This window comes from Candoia aspera, chromosome 2 (genome assembly GCF_035149785.1).
Source record: "Candoia aspera isolate rCanAsp1 chromosome 2, rCanAsp1.hap2, whole genome shotgun sequence".
NCBI classification, from domain to species: domain Eukaryota; kingdom Metazoa; phylum Chordata; class Lepidosauria; order Squamata; family Boidae; genus Candoia; species Candoia aspera.
Window position 1 is genome coordinate 73,422,129 of NC_086154.1, and position 20,431 is coordinate 73,442,559.

The 20,431-nt window shown below is 40.6% G+C and overlaps 1 protein-coding gene across 3 annotated transcripts in view; it reads left to right on the forward strand.

Annotated features, from left to right (window-relative positions):
- The window catches only part of FLT4 (fms related receptor tyrosine kinase 4), a 104,201-nt gene that overhangs the window by 23,278 nt on the left and 60,492 nt on the right, over positions 1–20,431 (forward strand). For all 3 annotated transcript variants that reach the window (XM_063292217.1, XM_063292216.1, XM_063292218.1), the window contains exon 2: positions 17,445–17,541. In XM_063292217.1, the coding sequence (XP_063148287.1) occupies positions 17,445–17,541 (97 nt within the window). The remainder of the gene's footprint in view (positions 1–17,444; positions 17,542–20,431) is intronic.

Sequence of the window (20,431 nt, forward strand, 5' to 3'; positions counted from 1 at the left end):
CAGCGCAGAACCACGCCGCCCACCCCCAACTCCCTGAGTCGGTCCAGAAGGATACCATGGTCGATGGTATCGAAAGCCACTGAGAGGTCAAGAAGAGCAAGGATGGATGCACTGCCTCCATCCCGCTCCTGCCAGAGGTCATCCATAAGTGCGACCAATGCCGTTTCCATCCCATAACTGGGCCTGAAACCTGACTGAAAGGGGTCTAGATAATCCGTTTCATCCAGAATCCTCTGGAGCTGCAAAGCGATCACTTTCTCAACCACCTTCCCCAAAAAGGGGAGGTGGGAGACTGGAAAAAATTGTCCAGTATAGTAGGGTCCAGCGATGGTTTCTTGAGGAGGGGCCACACCAGCGCTTCCTTAAAGGCTGCTGGGAACACCCCCTCTCTCAAGGATGTGTTTACCATCACCTGGACCCAGCCACATGTCACCTCCTGCGCTGCTTTCACCAGCCAGGAGGGGCATGGGTCTAATTGGCAAGTGGTAGCATTTACAGTCCCGAGGATCCTGTCCATTTCCTCAGGTTCAACAGGATTGAACTGATCCCAGATAACCTGGTAAGCACGTTCCCTGGGTATCTCCTCCAACTCTGTCTCACGCTTGGAGTCCAACTCAGTCCAGATCCGAGTGATTTTATCCTGCAGGTGCCCCGAAAATTCCTCCACACGGTCCTGTAGATGGATTTCTGACTCCCCTTTCCCTAAAAGGAATCGGGTAATCTTAAACAGGGCTGTCGGGTGGCATTCTGCAGACGCAATAAGAGTGGAGAAGTACTGGCGCTTCGCCGCTCTTACCGCCACAAGGTAGGCCTTAATTGCGGCTCTAGCTTGTGTTCAGTCGGGTTCGGTTTTTGTCTTCCTCCAGCGGTGCTCTAGGCATCTCTTAACCCTCTTCAATACCCTCAGCTCCTCCATAAACCACAGGGAGTGCCGGGTTTGGGTGGACAAGAGAGGCCACACAGGCACGATCCTGTCCAAGGCTCCGGCCGCCTCGCTATTCCAGGCAGCAGCCAGGGCCTCCGCTGGACCGTGCAGGAGAGACTCGGGTATAACCCCCAGCTCCCTCTGAAACCCATCCAGGTCCCTCAGTTGCCGGGGGCAGACCAATCGAATGGGTCCTGCCTCCCTGCGGAGGGGGGCGGCACGAGAGAATCTCAAGGCCACAGGGAGTGATCTGACCATGACAAAGGGGAAAGATGTAATTCTCCCCTCAGATCATCTTGCCACTGCTCTGACAAGAAACCTAGGTCTGGGGTGAGGCCACTGTCTCGAGTCGGGTCCTGAATAATCTGGAACAGGCCCATGGCTGCCATGGTAGCCATGAACTCCTGGGCTGCTTCTGAGGCCCGGTCCAGGGAAGGCAGATTGAAGTCCCCCAACACCATAAGCCTGGGGAACTCCACTGCAAACCTGAGACGGCCTCCAGCAGCTCGGGCAGGGAGGTTGCTATGCAGCAGGGAGGCTGGTACAGTAGCAACACTCCCAACTGTTCTCGGGAACCCAGCTTGAAGAACAGGGTCTCACACCCAGCCACTTGTGGAGCAGGACCCCTGACGGCCACTAGGGATTCTCGGATGACAACAGCCACCCCACCTCCCCTGCCCTGAGGTCGCGGCTGATGCCAGACTTGAAACCCATCTGGGCATATCTCCGAAAGAGCAACACCTCCTTCCACGCCCAGCCAGGTTTCAGTAATACATGCCAGGTCTGCCCCCTCTTCTGTGATCAAATCACATATGAGGGAGGCCTTGTTGTTTATTGTCCTGGCGTTACAGAGCAGCAGCCGAAAAGTCAGGGCAACCACGAGTCTGCTGTCCAGGACCCGGGTTTGAGCACAGAGGGCTGGAACACACCACAGGTAACAAGCACCGGGGGCATCTTCCTCTATGATGACTCGCCCTCTGGCTCCCGTCATATCATCCCCTACCCGTCACCACCTCAATCACCTGCCCCACCCTACAACATTGCAAGCTCATGCTTAATCTGTAGTCTACCAAGAAACCCAGATCCTTCTTGCAAGTAACTACTGCTAAGCCAGGTACCACCCGTCTTGTACCTATGTATCTGGCTCTTCCTGCCTAAGTGCAGAACCTTACTTCTCACAATTTACCAACATTTTGTTGGATAGGGCCCAGTGTCCAGGTCTGCCAAGATCCTATTGAATCCTCCCCCCTGCCCCAGCTTTGTGTCATATGCAGATTTTATGAGCATCCCTTCTATTCCATCATCAAAATCATTTATGAAGAATACTAGGCCCAGGACAGAACCCAGAGGTACCCCACTGCATACCTCCTCCATGTGGACATAGACCCATTAAGGACCACACATTGGTTATGGTGGTTCAACCAGCTGTGAATCCACCTGGTAGTGGGACCAGATAGTGGGAAAATTTTGGCATTCATAGCAAGCCTTAGCTCATGTTGAACCTTCCTTCCTGAACCCTTCCTTGCAGATTCAGGCTGTTTCCTGATATTCTGCTTTTGTTATATGCCACTCTTTCCATTTTTCAAACTTATCCTTTTTGCTTCTCAGTTTATCAGAGAACTCTTGAATTAAGTTAATTAAGAATTAAGTTAGTAAGAATTAAGAATTATAGCTGATCTTGTAGTTACCTTCTCCACCTTTTGGATGATGAAGTTGTCTGCAAGGCACGTCAAATACCTGTTGGATCTCCTGCTTGCTGCAGTTTGATTCCTAGTTGATATCAGAGTAGTTGAAATCCCCAATTATCACAACAATATGTTTCCTGGATACCTTGGCTATCTGGTGTGTACAGACTTCATCTATATCTTCTGCTTGATTGGGTGGCCTATAGTACACATCCACAACAAGGTCATACTTGTTTCTTTTTCCTTTAACATTTACCCAGACACTTTCAGCAGGGTTTTCATCCTTGAGGTCATTAATTTCCATACAGGTGTAGTTATTCTTTACATATATTGTAACCCCACCTCCCCTTTTGTTGGATGTGTTCCTTTTGAATAAATTCTACCCTTCTAGTACTGTATTCCAATCCTGAGATCTGCCCCACCAAGTTTCAGTTATATAGACAATATCATATTTACCCTCTGGTCCTAGGACTTCAAATTCTGCCTGCTTGTTGTCCATACTCTGCCTTTTGGTATACTGTACAGGAATCTGAGCTCTTTAGTAATGTCCTTCTTAAGTTTCCCTGCTGCATCTCCTGGTGTCATTTGTCTCAACATGAAACAGGAGAAAGAGGTAATAGTTAATAGGTCTGATTACTTGGGTCAGCCTCTCCATCATATCTTGAATCTTCACACTTGGAAGACAACATACAGTACTTCCATTGATAACATATCTGGACTGAAGGTTGCCAGCTCTATTACTCTGAGCAGTGAGTTCCCTGTCACCTTTACATTTTCCTTTTTACATACTCCTTTTCCAGGGAGTCATTAGATTCCTTGTCTCTGTGACAATCTGACCTTCCTTCCTTCCTGTTAATGGGATGCTGAGTGAAATCCCTTCTCTAGAAGTATGTGAGTCTTCCTCCAGTCAGAAAGCCTGAAACTGATTGTGCAGCTCCATTGACAGGGACCATCTCCTGATTCTTGGTCCTCTGGGTTACATGCTGCTGTCCTTCCTCCTCCAAGGAGGAGATAATGTCTGCCTTCCTGTGTTGTTTCTCTGTGGTAATGTCTTCCTTCCTGTGTTGTTTTTTTTTGAGACATCCTTCTCCCTTGTCCAAAACCCCCACATCTTCCCCGATAAGTCTCAATGTCACCAAATGGGCCTCAAGCCCCTCCACTTTTTCCTCCAGAAACACAGTAACTTGTTAGCATCCTCCTCAGATAGGAACACAAACATGACAATAACTTGCAGGTCACCATGTTACTTGCCTCCTTCTCCATGTCTATATGCCTCTTGGAGGCTGTGCAGCCTCCAAAAGCTCTTTTCTTTTTAAAGTTTTTGCATGCTGTTAGGAGTGTGGGCTGCTACCTTTTGCTGATGAGACAATGTCTCCCTTTCTCTGCTGCTTACAGTGACCTTCTGCTCACTTCCCAGAATGCTCTAGGCCTATGCAAATTTTCCCAACATTTTCTTTCTTTTTTACTGGTCCATCAATAGACACATCAGATGGGAAGATGTCAGCTATGAGGGGGAGTGGGAGAGAGGTAATACTCTCTTATCAATGGAAGCCACATGTTCTCAAAATCTCACCCCTGGAAAGGGAAGCAATTAGTGCTTACTTTCCCAGGAGGGGTAAAAAAAAATCCACCTACGGGGGCTGTGGTAAGGACAGTGTGGAATGAACAGCAAGCCATCACTGTGGCCAAAGCAGAGGAAGGGATTGGAATCTGGAAAGGGAGTTCTTCTGCCACCTTTATTTCCAGTCAGTTAACGCTCAGGAGTTAAGCAACTTAAGCCCGCTGTGTGGAAAAGCCCTTTGTAACTGTAGGGAAGTGCCAGTGCGTGCCTTAGGAAGAGTCATTTTATGCAAGAGCCCTTTCTAGTATATGGTGCAATCGGGTAACAAATGTTGTATAAGAGAGGTTAGTTCTTCCCAAGCAATGGGATATCCCTATAAAGGACAAAGGAATGAGTAAAGTAGGGATTGAGAGCCAGTTTGGTGTCCTGGTTAAGGCAACTGGGCTAGAAACCCAGAGAGTGTGAGTTCTAGTCCCACCTTAGGTACAAAGCCAGCTGTCCAAAGCCAGCCTTAGGTACTTGGGCCAGTCTCTCTCTCCCAGCCCTAGGAAGCAGGCAATGGCAAACCACTTCTGAAATCCTGCCAAGAAAACTGCAGGGTCTAGGGCAGGCAGTTGCCAGGAGTCAACACTGACTCAAAGGCACCCCCCTCCCCAAAAAAGTACGGATTACATCCCAAGCTTGTAATAATAATAGTCACTGCAGAAGATATGCTGAATCAGCAACCTCTGTTAATTGAAGAATGCTGGCAACAGGAATATTTAATGACAAACAATACTTTAATTTGTAAAAGATCCTTTGCTTGCAGTTTGCCCCTTAAATAACCATAAAATAGAAGATCAAGGATAGGAAAACCAATGCATAGGAAATATAGGTTTTCAGAAATAGAGTGTGAGCAGCTGTGGGATTCTGCTTTTTTCTTTTTTTCTTCCTCCTCCTCCTCCACCTCCGCTGCCTCCTCCTCCTCTTGCCGTATCCCATCAACTCAATTCTGTTTATTTTAATATCCTGCTGCCAGCTCTTACCTTGAAAAAACAAGTATCACTGAAACTGCAGCATGATGTTTTAATTATGGTAATTCTTTCTTCATGTTAACCCTGCAAATATTAGAGTCATATTAGAGTCATATATGCACATTTATGTACACAGGAGTCATATAGGCACATCTGAGTATTTCCCTCACATGCTGGGATTTTTACTAGAGACACAAACTATCTGTTTATCCATCAATGATATTCAATAACAGAGACTGTTGCCAAAATCAACTCTCAGGAGGGGAGGGTTGGGCTTTTGCAGGAACAAGTGACAAGTCCAACCCAGTAGAGTCAGTTTTTCAGGAACTCATTATAAAAATTAGATTAAATTTTAAAAGGGTGGGGTGGTTAAGAAGAAATGGAGGCATGGCTTGGCTTCCGGTGGGATTATGGCAATCTGAACAGCTGTGCCCACAAGCTCCGTGGGCAGATCTGACAACGTGGCTTTTTTGGGGGGCTCAGGCAGGCTTTTCCTGAAGCCCTAGAGCATTTTCATGGACAGAAAATACTTGGAATCACCCCATCTGTCCTCCAGAACGGCGCCTCGTAGCCAGAGGATCGTGAACAGCGTTGGCGCTAATCCGGTAAGAGATGCTGGGAGGCTGGGACATCACCATTTCAAACCCCGCTGTAGCCTTAAAGGGACACTAAGACCAGCCACCCCATTTCTAAACCACCTAATTTAAAGTTTTTGTACTCTAAGAGAGGCTTTCTACAGCAAGGAGAAGAGAACTCTCTTGGTGCCTATCATTATTTCTGGATTAATTTCTAAAAGTCTTTTTAAGCTTTGGCTTGTTTTCCCATTTAAATACTAAGGAGGACTGAGAATAAATAATCGCCTCCCTGCTATTATTTTTGTATTGAATTTGAAGGATTTAATATTTTCCTACACATTGAATCTGCTGTTTTGAATCTTCAGCTTTCTGTTCTAGCTTTCCCTAGGAACTGCTTGTTAGCATACTTTCTCTTATGTCAACAACTTTCAGAAATTTTCCATTAACTCATTAACTTCTACTCTTGCTAGTCAAGTATCTAGGGGGTGCCATAATCTACTGCCTGAAACATGGAGGATTCCAGGGAGACTTTCTTAGAGTTCCATTGTGAGCTTCATCGTGAGTTTAAACAGATCTTTTATGCTACCTGTCAAGCTATTCTGCAAGATATTTGGGACATTGTGGAAAATATCAGCTTTAAAATGTGTCATCTGGCTGAGGATGTTGTGGAAAAAGATGAAGATTTTAACAAAGATGGAGATGTTTCTACTGACAGCACGATTGAAGCCTTTGTTGAAATGCCAGGCAAATATTACATTCTGGTGTTGAAAGGGTTAAAGGGACAGTCTGAGTTGCAAATTACAAATGGAGTTGTTTTTTTGCTGGAATGTTATGGGAAAGAAGAGGCTCTGTTCTGTGGGAGGTTTTTTGCTGAGTAGTCTGAATTTCTAAGGGGGGCAGTTGGGCTGTTTGATTTATGTATGAAAAATGCCTTGTGTGTAATATGGAGATATGTAAATGCTCTGGTATACTTTAAAGCAGGGTAAAGAATTAAGAATGTTTATTTGGATTGATATTAAGGCTTGTATGACTCCATTTTTCTTTAAAGATTTGGATTAAGATTTATTGGATTGCTTTTAAGGTTTGTTTGATTTTTAAGATTTATATGATATCTTATAGTGCCTCTTCCCTGCTACATCAACCCGTCCCACCGGGACCCTGTCAGTAAGATAATTCTGTCTGGCAGGGTCCAGGAGGCAGGTCTTCTCTGCAGTAGCTCCCGCCCTCTGGAACACCTTGCCCCTGGAGGTGAGGCTAGCCCCATTGTTCCTAGCCTTTCAGAGGAATTTGAAGACCTGGCTCTGCCACCTGGCTTGGGGCAAGGAGGAGAACAGTCATGCTTGGGGTTGGCTAGTGCCCTAAATGCAAGGACTGAATGAGATCATAGCCATCTGGACTTTATTTTTATCTATACTTATTATCTATTTGTAATTGTTTCTTATAGTGCACTTTTATATTCTGTAATTTTACTATATATTTATTGTTTTACTGACTGTTTCATTGTAAGCCGCCCAGAGTCCCTCTGGTGGGAGGAGATGGGCAGTGACAAATTTGATTAATAAATAAATAAATAAATATAATAAATATAATAATAATAGTTTGGTTTTAGGTTTAAGAGGGTTAAGATTGTTATAGTATTAATTATAAAAGTAGACAATTTAAATGTTTTTATAATCTGATTTTTATTATAGTGGATAGAAATATATAGAATAGTGGTAGGAAGGAAATAAATAAATGTTGCTTTGGGGGGAAGTTGATTTGGAGGTGTATATATTTCTTTTTCTTTTAATGTAAGGGGAAGGAGCAATTGTGTTTAGTGATTTTTATAATGTGCTAATGGAATGATTTATAGAAATAATGTGGTCTTGGTTTGATATAGAGTAAGGGATTGATTATGGAAATTGCTTATTGTTCTTGTTGTTGTAAGTCGGAAGTCACCTCTTTATGCAATCTTCAAAATTCCTTTTTCTTGTGTCTCACACTTTTTTAGGGTTTTTTTGTAGTTTTTTTTTTGCTTTTTTGTAGTTTTTATCTTTGTTTCAAACTTAATAAAACTCTTATTAAAAAAAGAAGAAGAAGAAATGGAGGCATAAGGGAATGTAGGGGGGAAGGGCTCTCGATAGGAAACTCAGATTCAGCCTTAGTGTTTCTGAATCTAGTTCCAAAACTTGTGCAATTTGAAAACAAACAGCAAAGGGCATTCTAAAATACCTGAATCCCACTTTTGTCAAGTACCCCACATTAAGGGCCTTTTATTATGAGAAATAATAGATTGAAGCAAGATGTTCACGTGATCCCTTGCAGCCTTTCATAAACCCCTAACGAGCTTTGGTGATGGAAGAGACTCAACTGGGAAGGGTGGTCCCACAGATCAGGTGTGCAGAAAATCTGAGTCCAGCAGTCTGCTCTACCAAAGGCAGTTTAGAACCAGCTTTCATTCCATAGTATAAAATACTACTGCTGCTTTTACTACTACTGCTAATAATAATGGATTTTAAAGCATCTGCATGTAAAAATACAATGTGATTATTGCAAGCATAATAATTTCCAAATATTGGTGTGTCTGTGTATACATATGTATGTGTATGTGTGTGTGTATACATATATATATCTATATATATCTTATCTTTCATTATTTTTCCCACATTTTAAACTTCAATATAATGAACCTGGTATTTGCAAAGTCATATGCTGCCATGGTAGTACTTGTGTATTTTACACTTCACCTAAACAATATATACACTTGATACCCATTAACTGAGGGACGCGGTGGCGCTGCGGGTTAAACCGCTGAGCTGTTGATCGGAAGGTAGGCGGTTCGAAACCGCGCGGCGGGGTGAGCTCCCGTTGCTCGTCCCAGCTCCTGCTCACCTAGCAGTTCGAAAACATGCAAATGTGAGTAGATCAATAGGTACCGCTTCGGCGGGAAGGTAACGGCGTTCCGAGTCGTCATGCTGGCCACATGACCCGGAAGTGTCTATGACAACGCCGGCTTCAAGGCTTAGAAACGGAGATGAGCACCGCCCCCTAGAGTCGGATTCGACTGGACTTTACGTCAAGGGATACCTTTACCTTTACCTTACCCATTAACTGGGAAATGATCACAAAAACAAATTAAACGTACTATTAACTGTCTCGTTCTTTACTGTTCCTATGGCTTATTCTAAGTTTCACAGACACTAATTGTGCATCATTCACTTACGCATGAGCTCAATGATTTTTAACTTCCTACCTGAGAGCTAGCTTAGTGTAATGGCTAAAGGCTCCAGGCTTCAAACCAGTAAGTTCTTGTTCTACCCTAGGCACAAAGCCAGCTGGGTAATCTGGGTCCAGTCACTCTCTCTCTCTCTGCCCTAGAAGAAAAACAATGGCAAACCACTTCCGAAAATCTAACCAAAAAACCCTGCAGGGACTTCTCCAAGCGATCACCAGGAGTCAAGACTGATTTGAAAAAAATCAGAAAAAAATTCTACAGAGTTAATGTGATTACTCTGCACATGATATATCTTTTTAGTTAACCCTATCTATCACATTAATAATTATAATTTGTTACCAATTTTTTGGATGGGGCTGCACACAAATATTTTTGGGGAGTGCGGGGAGGCTCTGCATGTGATCCTGAGGCATTCGGACTCGCACCTTGGCTCTAAGACAACCTTCTTCAGCCTGGCAACATAGATCTGCTGGACTACTCCCACCAATCATACCTGCTTTTGTTGGATGGAATAAGAGGGATTGTAATCAAAGACATCTGAAGTGCCCCAGACTGGGAAAGTCTGGTTTACAATATTGCTGTCACTTTAAAGCAAATTTGACCTCCAAATCTAGAGCCTATAAGGCATTACTTAGAAACATGAATACTCTAAGCCAAAGGTGCATAAGTTGCATGTCGTTTAGTGATATAAGTTACCCGCACCCCACTATCATAACGTTATAGTCAGATGGCAAGCATGTATTCAGTAAATATTTATATTGAGATTGTGCAGCATTCTGGATTTGATCTCCAAAAGCTGCATGCAGAAGTAGAAATGCAATAACTATTGGCAACACCTTAAAGTTGCCATGCCTTTTTCAGGGATGCACATACATGCATGGAGAGATAAAATCTGGACTTTCTTCACCACACTACACTAAGTTTCCTTCAGGATGTTTTCAGGCCTTCACATCTCTGCTCTAGGCAGACTGCTTCTCACTCAATTCAAAAGTCACATTTACAGTCTTAATGCAAGTAGGAATGTATGGTTATCTCCAGTGCTCTGTCCATTCCTGACTTGTTACCCACGGATTCCTGTGATTTCTGACTTGAGGAGTCTATTCTGGTTGTAGGAAGTTGAAACTAATTCATGCTGACATCTAAGGAAAAGTGAGTCTTAACAAACAGGGAAGATTTCTTTGAATTCACGCATGTGAGAAAGAGGGGAAAGAAAAGCCTCAGCACCAGGCTCATCACTCACTTGCTGAGGACTGAGAAGATATGCTTGTATTGCAGCTTTATATGAATCTGGGTCAGGATCTTAAATGCAGTGGGTGCTTTTCCTTCCAGCTGTTGCATCTGGGTAAAGAAACTAGATACTGGGGACAGATGTCTTTGAAACACGTGTCCCTTTTGCAGTTGTAAAGGAAGAAACTGTATAGAACTAAACGATGGGGGAGAGAGTTCTAAGCTAAATGGTCAATGCCACCCTTGTTTATATTGTTCTGCCTCCTCCTTGTCACTCCCTCTCCACCCAAGCAGCACATGGTGTATTCCAATAGAGAGCTTGTTCCTTTTCCTGTTGTACTTTTGGAAAGCACTAGACAGGATACATCTGCAGGAATCCCGGAATCTAAACCTGCACAGGCGGTGCATTTTCTTTCTTCCCTCAATGCTATCATGGTGTTGTTGACTAACAGGTCACAAAAGCAGAGAGAGAGAGAGAGATGGCTTTATTTCTTTGTTACTTTGCATCCTTCCTTGTATCCTCCACCCATTTCTGTGTCTGACAAGCATCTCTGTACCAAGCTATCTCATTATCTCTCAGAACAGAATGGATGGACACTTATTTCAGTCAGCAACCATTGTTTTTCATGCTCTGCCTTTAGTTAAAGGAAGCAAGAAGTGATGATATGGCTTTCACAGCTAGTCCTATAAACACTTGAAGCTCAGTAGACCAAGGACATGAAGTCTGCTTGATATTAAGAGAAAATAGCTTATTAGGTTTGGGAAGTGTACTCCAAAATGGAAACAAAACAAAAATTGATCTCACTTTTAAATTCTGCATCCAATGAAAAAAGAAGGGAAAATATTTAAAGTTTATTCATTTGATCATTTATGTGCTGCCTTTCCAAACACATTTTCTGAGCTATTTTTTAAAGGGAGACAAAAATGTGTTCTGTTAGAAAAAAGTTATGAACAATTGTCTCATTATCTTGCTGATCTAATTCTTCTCTTAAAGAGTATTGCTAGAGAAGCCATTCCAGCAGAACATGGAAGAAGGGCACAGACCTTTCAGTTGTATAGATCAGTGCAGGAAGAAAGACATTTATCCAACCTTATATATGAAGCAAGTCATTGCAAAATTGCTTCTCACAATGTTTCATGATATTAAGATACCATGAGAGCCAGTGTGGTGCGGTAGTTAGAGAGTTGGACTGAGAACAGGAAGACTGACATTCCACTTCACCTTCAGCCACAGAAGCTGACTTTGGACCAGTCACAACCTCTCAGCCCAACTTACCTCAAAGTGTTGTGGGGAAAAATAGAAGGATGGAATGTTATGTAGCTACCTTGAACTCCTGAATGAAGGGCAAGATACAGCTCTAATGCTATAATAAATATTTTCCTTATTTCATTCCCTATTGTGCTTATTTACAAAATTCCAGATGCATTTCAACTCTTAACAATTTATAGTGTCGTCCAACCATTGTTGTGACAATATATCTCTTACAAAGACAGCAGTGGCAGAAATGGTCACTGCTAAGCATACCTTGGACTTCAAGGAGGTCAAATCAGTCAATCCTACAGGAAATCAACCCTGACTGGTCATTGGAAGGACAGATACTGAAGCTGAAGCTCAAATACTTTGGCCACCTAATGCGAAGAGAGAACTCACTGGAATAGACCCTGATGCTGGGAAAGACTGAAGGCAAAAGGAGAAGGGGACGGCAGAGGATGAGATGGCTAGATAGCATCACCGATGCAATGAACATGAATCTGAGTAAACTCCGGGAGACAGTGGAGGACAGGAAGGCCTGGCGTGCTACGGTCCATGGGGTCATGAAGAGTCGGACACGACTTAACGACTGAACAACAACAACAAAATGCATACACTTTGGCAAAATCAACTACACAAAGTTCTGAGATTTCTGGACATCAGAATTGGTCCCCAAGTCAAGAAAATGTGCCCAGAGCAGGATATTAGGAGTGCAGATTGGTGTTCAGAATGAATTGGAAATACTTTGGTTTTAAAATATTATATTTTCAAGGGATTTATGAAAAATGTTTTCATTTATTTTCATAGCTAAGAATACATTTTTGTATGACATCCAAAGGTTTGGTCTCTTTTCTTCTAATTCTTGTTAAATGATAGCTGCAGGGATAAAGTGATCCTTAACCCTTTCATTTGTATTTCTCTCCTTTCATCCACTTCTCTCTCTCTCTGTGTTAAAATTAGTATTGCAAGTTTGAAATAGGCTTTTTCTTTTACTTGCATTTCCATCTCAATGAGGAAGTAAGGGAAGGATTCTCTTGTGCAAAACTAGTTTGGCGAACTCCCAAAGTTTACATGTGGTCAGTGAAGTGCAAAAAAGGATTAGGAGTGTTCACACTCAGCTTGCCTGGCAGAAGAGTTTCTGAATACAGGAGTCTGCTGTTGTCTAAACAACAGAGCAACATTATTGTACTTAAAGTTTCCTTTTTTTGTTTCAGATGATTGGCTTAGGTGAGGCTTTTATTACTGATTGAACTAATGAAAAATAGATGTTAACAGTTAAAAACACCCTATATTTTATCCGGCAGAACTTTAAAAGCAAGTGGGGAGGAATTTAAAAAGGTTTTAAATTGGGGTTTTAAAAAAAGAAAATATAGGCATAACCATTCCTACATAGTGATTTTCTTTTTTCACTGTCATCATAATCTAACCTTCACTGCAAGATTCATAGACCGGTGTGCATATGTATAGATGAACATATGCTACATGCACACCTGTATGTAGCAAGATCTGTCATCAGTATACAGTTCATGTGTGTTTCATGTTTCAACCCCAAATGGAAACACATTTAACCTGAGTGAATGTGTGTTTTTTGTTGTTTGAATTCTACAGCTACCATTTTCCAAACTTGAAATATAGGTTGATATATGAACATGGATATGCACTAACCTGTGAAGGAATACATGTAGATGGGACATTTTAGTGGCAAAATGTAGAGCTTGTTGGAAAACTAAGCTACAGTAGGTTTAAAAACTGTTTCTAACTATTATTAATGAAGAACTATGAACATTATTTTGATTCCAGCAGTTACTATATCATTTATTTCAGTGGTTATAATTTATTTACTTATTCTATTGATTTCCTTTTAATGCTAGCCCTCCTCTAAGAACTTTAGGTATTTTTCCTATTTCTCACAACAGCTAGATTAGGTGAGCAGATTTGTATTTAGCAAAAAAAAAAAGCACCCATGAGTATCCTTGTTAGGAAAGCAGCTGGAGTCAGTTTCTTTTTAATCTAAGCCTAGATTGTATAGGACACACATCACACCTGCAATTTTATTACTTCAAAAGTATTTTCTCTGTGTGAAGGCTGTTGACAAAGCAAAACTGTGCTTTTGACAAAGTAAACTGTGCTTTTCAGTCAGATTATTCTCATGAGGGCTTATAACTGATTTCAGTATTAAAAAACAACAACCTACCAGCCTTATACTGACCACTGGCAGAATATTGTAGCTGGCAAATGAATTCTTTCTGAAGTTTATTTCTTTCAGTCAGTCAGTCAGTCAGTCAGTCAGTTTCTAAAGCTGCCCACTCAGAAACAGCTCTGGACAGTTTACAAGGTTAAAAACTGTAAAAGAAAAACAACATTAAAGGATTACTGTGCTGAGGAGGAAAAACTTATCAAATCCTTGGTCTTTCTTTAGCTAATGACTTGGCCTAAGCTGGTTTTAAGATTTTCCATGGTATTCTGCCTCTCAAAGGGGTAGTGACTTCCCTCAGTAGCCTTCCTCCTTCCAGCAAGTGATAATATTCCTTTTATATTTCCAATTACAGTACAAATAATAAATATAGGTTTGGGCAAAGTATGGCTTTCCAGATGTTATTGGACTCCACTTTCCAGCAGCCACAGCCAGCATAGCTAATGCTGATGGATGCTGAGAGATGTAATTCAACGACATCTGCTAGGCTATATGTATCTTCCTGTCCATGGATTCAGCCTTTGTGTTTGGTCCAGAAAGCTATAAAATTAGTTGTCCAGAATTTCTGCTTTCCTGAACATATATTAGTAGAGATATTTTCTAAGAAAGTCTAAATACTCAAGTTTGTGATCAGTATTAATGAGGATCAAAGGAATAATCCATGCATCTGCTCACAGGAAACAACAGATTTAGGTTGTTTCTAAGTGAAAATATTATGCAAGTGTTTCATCTTTTCCTTAGCAATGGAATATTTATGGTAAGCAAAAAGATGAAAGAAAAGGTGGGAAAATGCAGGGGAGTTGCAAATAGAAGACAACATCTGGATTTCCTTATAGTAAACCAGGCAGGGAGATTACACAATAAGAGCATCATCTGGATATTCTCTTAAATTTATTTAATTCAAGAGTTAATTCACATCACAACACAGCAATAGTTTTCAGATGGACCCATTGGGAGCTCCCACATGGGAAGAAAAAACTGTTTAAGCTTCCCATGATATAATCAATGTCTGATCAAAGGGAGACTTCTGCTTAACAGTCCTTGTTTTGGGGCTGTCTGACTGTATGCAGCAGCATGCCACAGGAAATCAAATTGGTCTGTCCTATGCTATAGCTAAATGGCTGAAAATTACTAACATTAACATTTTTATAGCAAGGTTGTTTTCACATTTTTAAAATTCCTGTTTAGTCAGATAGGCTTCTAAGGGCATTTCCACATCGCAGATTCCTGTGTTCCAAATTTGATAGCATTAAGCACAACTAGGCAGGAAAGAAGAATTCTTGTGACATATTTGTATTACTATTATATTATAGTATTACATTTATACTGCACTGTAGGCAGCTTACTCTCCTCCCTTAGGGCAGTGGACAGACTGGGATCCATGTAGCTTTAATAACAGCATCATTTGTTTTTATATCACTCTTTAGTTCCACTGGACAAATCAGTGTCCCTTGTGACAATCTAACCCAGCCTTTCTCAACCTTTTGACCCTGGAAGAACCCTTGGAATATTTTTCAAGCCTCAGAGAATCCCTGCGCATTCAGGCTCAAATATAGGCCAGAAGTTACAAAATTATTATATCGGTTTCCTGTGTAGGCCTATAGATACTGTATATATGCATTAACAGTGTTCTTAAACTAAAAATAAAGAATGAAACTTACCTCCTTAATGTGAAGTTGCCCACATTTGAAGGAATTTTTTAAATAAATCATGATCTCCCAGGGAACCCTAAGTGACATCTTGCAGAATCCTAGGGTTCCTGAGAAACTCTGATCTAACCACATAAGTGCACTTACTCTCTATGAGTCCTAGTCAATTACCACTCAAATTCCTGAATTACAGCAATCTACAAATGTCATAGTATTTGGCTTTAATATATCTCAAGTATTTCTGCCTACCATAATATAGTGTGTGGTTTGTTTCTTTTGGGAAGTCAACTTCAAACTTGATTCTAAATGCCTTGAGCAAAGGATAAAAAAAACAACAGCTAGTCCACACTGTAACAATCCAGGAAGCATCTGCCTCCTTCCTGCCATTTTATATTGTTGTTGTAGCTGCTAGTGCTACTGCTATTATTATTACTGCAGTACTCTAACCATTACTACAGAAAAAGCATGGTAGGGAGATGAGCAGGTCAGTCAGAAGAAGGTGTGTAAGACTGATGATGTGTCTGTAGAAAGCAGATCAACATTAATCAAATAGCTTTGCTTTTAATAAAGTCTGGGAAGATTTTTTTGTAGAACAAGAATGTTTTTTAAAAAGCCACATTTGGGCAAAGCATTCTTACAGCTTGGGTGATACTGGCACATTTCTCACCAAGCTGTGGGGAATCTAGCTCCCAGATACAATTTTTTTTTATTTGATTTTATTTCTCTGAAATTTCTGACCTATTTTTCCAGATTGCAATTCATCTTGATATTGGGTAGAGGCAAGGACGTCTTTTTCTTTTACGTTGCTGTCCCCTCAACCTCCCATTTTTATACATGAAAACATACACTGGTCAAGAAATGCAAATATTTAAAGTTCCTTTGGCCATGATGTAACTGAAAAACAAACATTGTTTTATTTATATTATTTATAAATATTACATTATTTTATTTCCATTTGGAACTTTAGATATTCCAAAACTTTTAATACTAGGCTGTTTCCTTCTCAGGAATTTTTCCTGCTGGAAAGAAGGAATGTTAGTACCTTATGTTGTGTTTTCCAACACAGAACCCACAGTGCCCTTGTATCTGAAGGCAGGACTCTGCCTCCTGCACAAGTGGTATTTTGTTGGAGTATATACATAATCTGGTCTTTAGGATTTGGAACAGGCTCTTGGCAAAGTTACTTGTCTTTAAATTTTAGCAGTTTGTTTCATGTGAAATTGCAGGTTTCTGCACAGAGACCTTGATTACATGAAGCATTGTAACCATGCTCAGGCAAGCATGGTTATGGCCTGTCTCCAGACTTCTCTGACGATACAAGGTGATCAGAGGCAAACGGGCAGAGTTAGGCGACCCATTTTCTTCCACGATTCCATTTGCCAAAGGTCTAAAAAGAACTAATTTATGAAGAACATTCTAGGACCGTAATGTGCATAAATAAATGCATGGTACAGTATTACAGGGATGACAGCCCGTATTTATGATACAAACGGTGTGAAAAGAAAAGTCTTAAGTAAACTATCGATTGATGGGAGAAAGAATATAGCTGGGTTCACACATGATAGCTGGGATTTTTAACCATAACTGCTAAGCCAAATTTAGTCAGATTTATAGGTAAACTATATTGTAAACAATGTCAAACAATGGTTTACAAACCATAATGACTGCAGTTACAAAATACACTAAATCAAATCCACACTATCCACACTTAGAAAGATAGGGTCCTTGATCATTAGAACTGGCACTGTGTGGTCATATTGGGGCAAGATTTCTGCCATAGAGTAGTTAAGATACTTCTGCCTTCTATACTGCTAGACTAGTCACCAAATATTCTGAGTGCCTGTCATCTGTAACAATATCCCTCCGCCCTTACACTGTATATATGTGTGTGCAAAAGATACAGAATGTGCACACTTTGTGGGTTTTATATTCAGTAAACTTGATGTCTCTTGTTTTATCATGGTCTATATGAAAGTTTTTCATGATGTGTGGCAGCATCTGGCCTATCCTGTCTGGACTCAGAAGCTAAGAAGTATAAGGCCTTGTGAAATGAAACCACTCCATGACATGTACATGACAGAATGTTAAAGAGTACATGATTGGACAATCTATTAGATAATGCCATGAACTTCCTTCTTTCTCTCCCTAGATCTGGTTAGTGGCTATTCTATGACTCCACCCATTCTCAGCATCACAGAAGACGAATATATCATCAATGCTAAGGAGACCTTAAATATTACTTGCCGGTAAGAGTCAAATAAGAATGTTTTTTCTTGTTGCCTCATCTGTTTGTGATGCAGTCGTTGTTTCTCAAAGTGTATTCATAGGCACTTGAAATGGGGGAGACGACTTGTCATCTTTGGCACAGCTGAAAAAACTGAACGTAAGTTGATTCATTATGAATACCTGAAATAGACTTGTAACTTGGATTGCCATATCAGGGCTGCAAAACCCAGGCAGCAAAGAGATATAGACAATGTTAATCCTAGTAGAAGTGTCCATTTTTTATGGGAAAATGGGTCTGATAACACAACTGTCATAGAGGAGGTATGTTGCAAAGTAGCTAAAGTAATTCATTTCATCCAGGGCTTCTCTACTACAAATACCTCCTTTGAATACTGCATAGATCCAAGACATGATGACAGAATAGTGGGGAAAGTTATATATGTAGGAGAGAGGGAGGGAATACATGTGTTCATGTTTCCAACCAATTTGGCACTCTGTCTAATATAAAGGATAACATTTTGTACTTCACTATAGCAACTTGAAATGGAGATATTTGGGTTGGCCTTCCACTTGAGGAAACCTGGATCAATAATGTGCATAGCACTGACCTGCCAGATTTTTGCCATGTCAGGGCATCTAAGATATACCCGAATTTACAAGTTTGTCAGCATAGTTATGATCTGTTTATTAGCAGAAACTACATACATACTTGCTCTATTTTCTAATTATGAAAAGTTGAATATTTGTATTTGGACAGAGACCTCTTGTGCAGTATAGACATAGTACCTAACACTGATTACACATTGATTTAGAATTATATTTACAATACTCATGAATTCAAACAGCTAATAATAAACATAAGTCTAGAGAGTTACAATAGCTTACATATTTTGGCTGAATTTCTTCAAAAGCAGTCTCAGTTTAATTTTGCATCTTACCAATTTATTTGGAAGTTAGGTTTCCACAAAAATAAAGCTAAATATATATTTTATTCCATCACTGGGACATTTTCCTCATTCGTGAGGCAAATGCCATAGATTCTCAATTCATTCTCCTTATGCAATTTTCACTTAATCACTTTTTGTTCCCAGTCTAAATTTATAGAAAGAGTGTGGCTTCTGAGCATAGCAAAATGAGATATTATTTGATCTTATGACAGTATTTGTGGTAGCCTTAAATAAGAAAGCTGAGTGGAGGTTCAGTACAACAGAAAGAGAGAGAATAGAATTGGATGTAGAAATAGTTAAGGGGAAAAAGGAATATATTGTGATTAAAACAAAATCCAACACTCTGGTGCCTCAACAATTCTACAAGCTCCAGTGTCTAGGTTCCTACTTTAGAGAAGCCCTAAAAATCAGTGTTCATTCTAATATATTCAGTTACTATATAGTGGTCATGCAGTATTAGGAAGTTCTGATGTACATCAACGAAAGTGTAGCGACATTTACTGAGCGAGTAAAGCCTTTTATTTTGTATTTCCTCCAAAGGAGAGAAAAGCAGTTATGTGAACATATCTTTAGTCCAGATAAGATCAAGCAGTTACTTAGATGACAGAGTCTCAGAGGGCACAGGAGAGTTTCTAATTTCCAGTCTGGAATCTTATGTGAAAAGTTGCTTTTGCCAAAGTAAAGAGGCTGATCTGTGCTTTGAGGAAAACACGAAGGAATCTTCCCAAATATCATAGCCTCTCCCTTCGTTTTGATCCAGTTTATCAAAAGGCGATGACCCCATTCGCTCAGATCAAGGCAACAAGAGCAAAGTATGATTATGTTGTGCTTCAAATGATACATTCACTGAGAAAGAATTTTGCAAGATTATTTGTGCCCCTTAGCCTTTACCTCCTGCAAAGTTCAGATCCCCTGTTCTCTAAACAGCTACAGAAGAATCAGCCATTATTGGGGCCCCCATCTTGAGATTTTTGTGCAGAGCATACTGACACGTGGTGAAGTGCCACGTATAAATGACCCTTTGCTCCTAAAACATAGTTCATCCTCTTTTCCTCCTCAGTTATTGGCGGTGGGCTTTTCCTGCTATAGTCAAAATGCCTTGAAGATATGGTGCAACCAAATATTAGAAAAAGAGGTTTACCTTATAGTTATTCCTTACCCATCATGGCTACTGCCATCTGTATTAACTTCCTGTGGCAACATCTTCTTGATCTAAAACATATTCTCCACTTCTTCATGTATATTTAATTTTGCTAGCAGGGACTCAGAGTAATTCTCTGGACTAGTGGAATACCCTCATAGACATGATTCATACTGGAGAGAGAGAGAGGAAATTGAAATACAGAAATAGGCAACATTCAGACAGGGAGGGTGCTGGGATGGGACCATAGATGTAAACATATTTCAGATGAATGTGAAGCAACCCCTCTCTTCGTATTTCACAGATATTTGGAGATAGGTTTGTGGTCCACCTAGTAACTCAAGGAAGAATGCTATTTCTGGCTGCTGTTGTGACCAGTGTTAAAATGCCCCCTGCAAATAACTGAGGGACTGTGGTGTTAAAGTACTTAAGAAAATATCTTTAGATACTTTCTGGGCATTTTCAGTATATGGATGTCACTAAAGCTCCATATAGTTATCTTATGGAAACTGACAGAAGAAATGTATAAGAAACTGGTGCTACCAGCCTTCATTTTATGCAGCCTCAGGTAAATATCAGCCTAATCAGTAAATACTGTATTCAGAAAGAGGTGCAACTTACTCCTATCTATAATTTGATAATATGACTGAGCGGTGGCAGCTTGTAGCTGTCACTACAGAGAAGAGGAAATTTGATCAATCTCCTCTCCCAATTTCCCAAAGACAGACAGCAACCAAATATTATTAGAAGCATGAAAGTTCAGAACAACTCTGGCTTGTAAAACATTGAACAATTGTCAGTATTCAAAATAAACAGTACCTT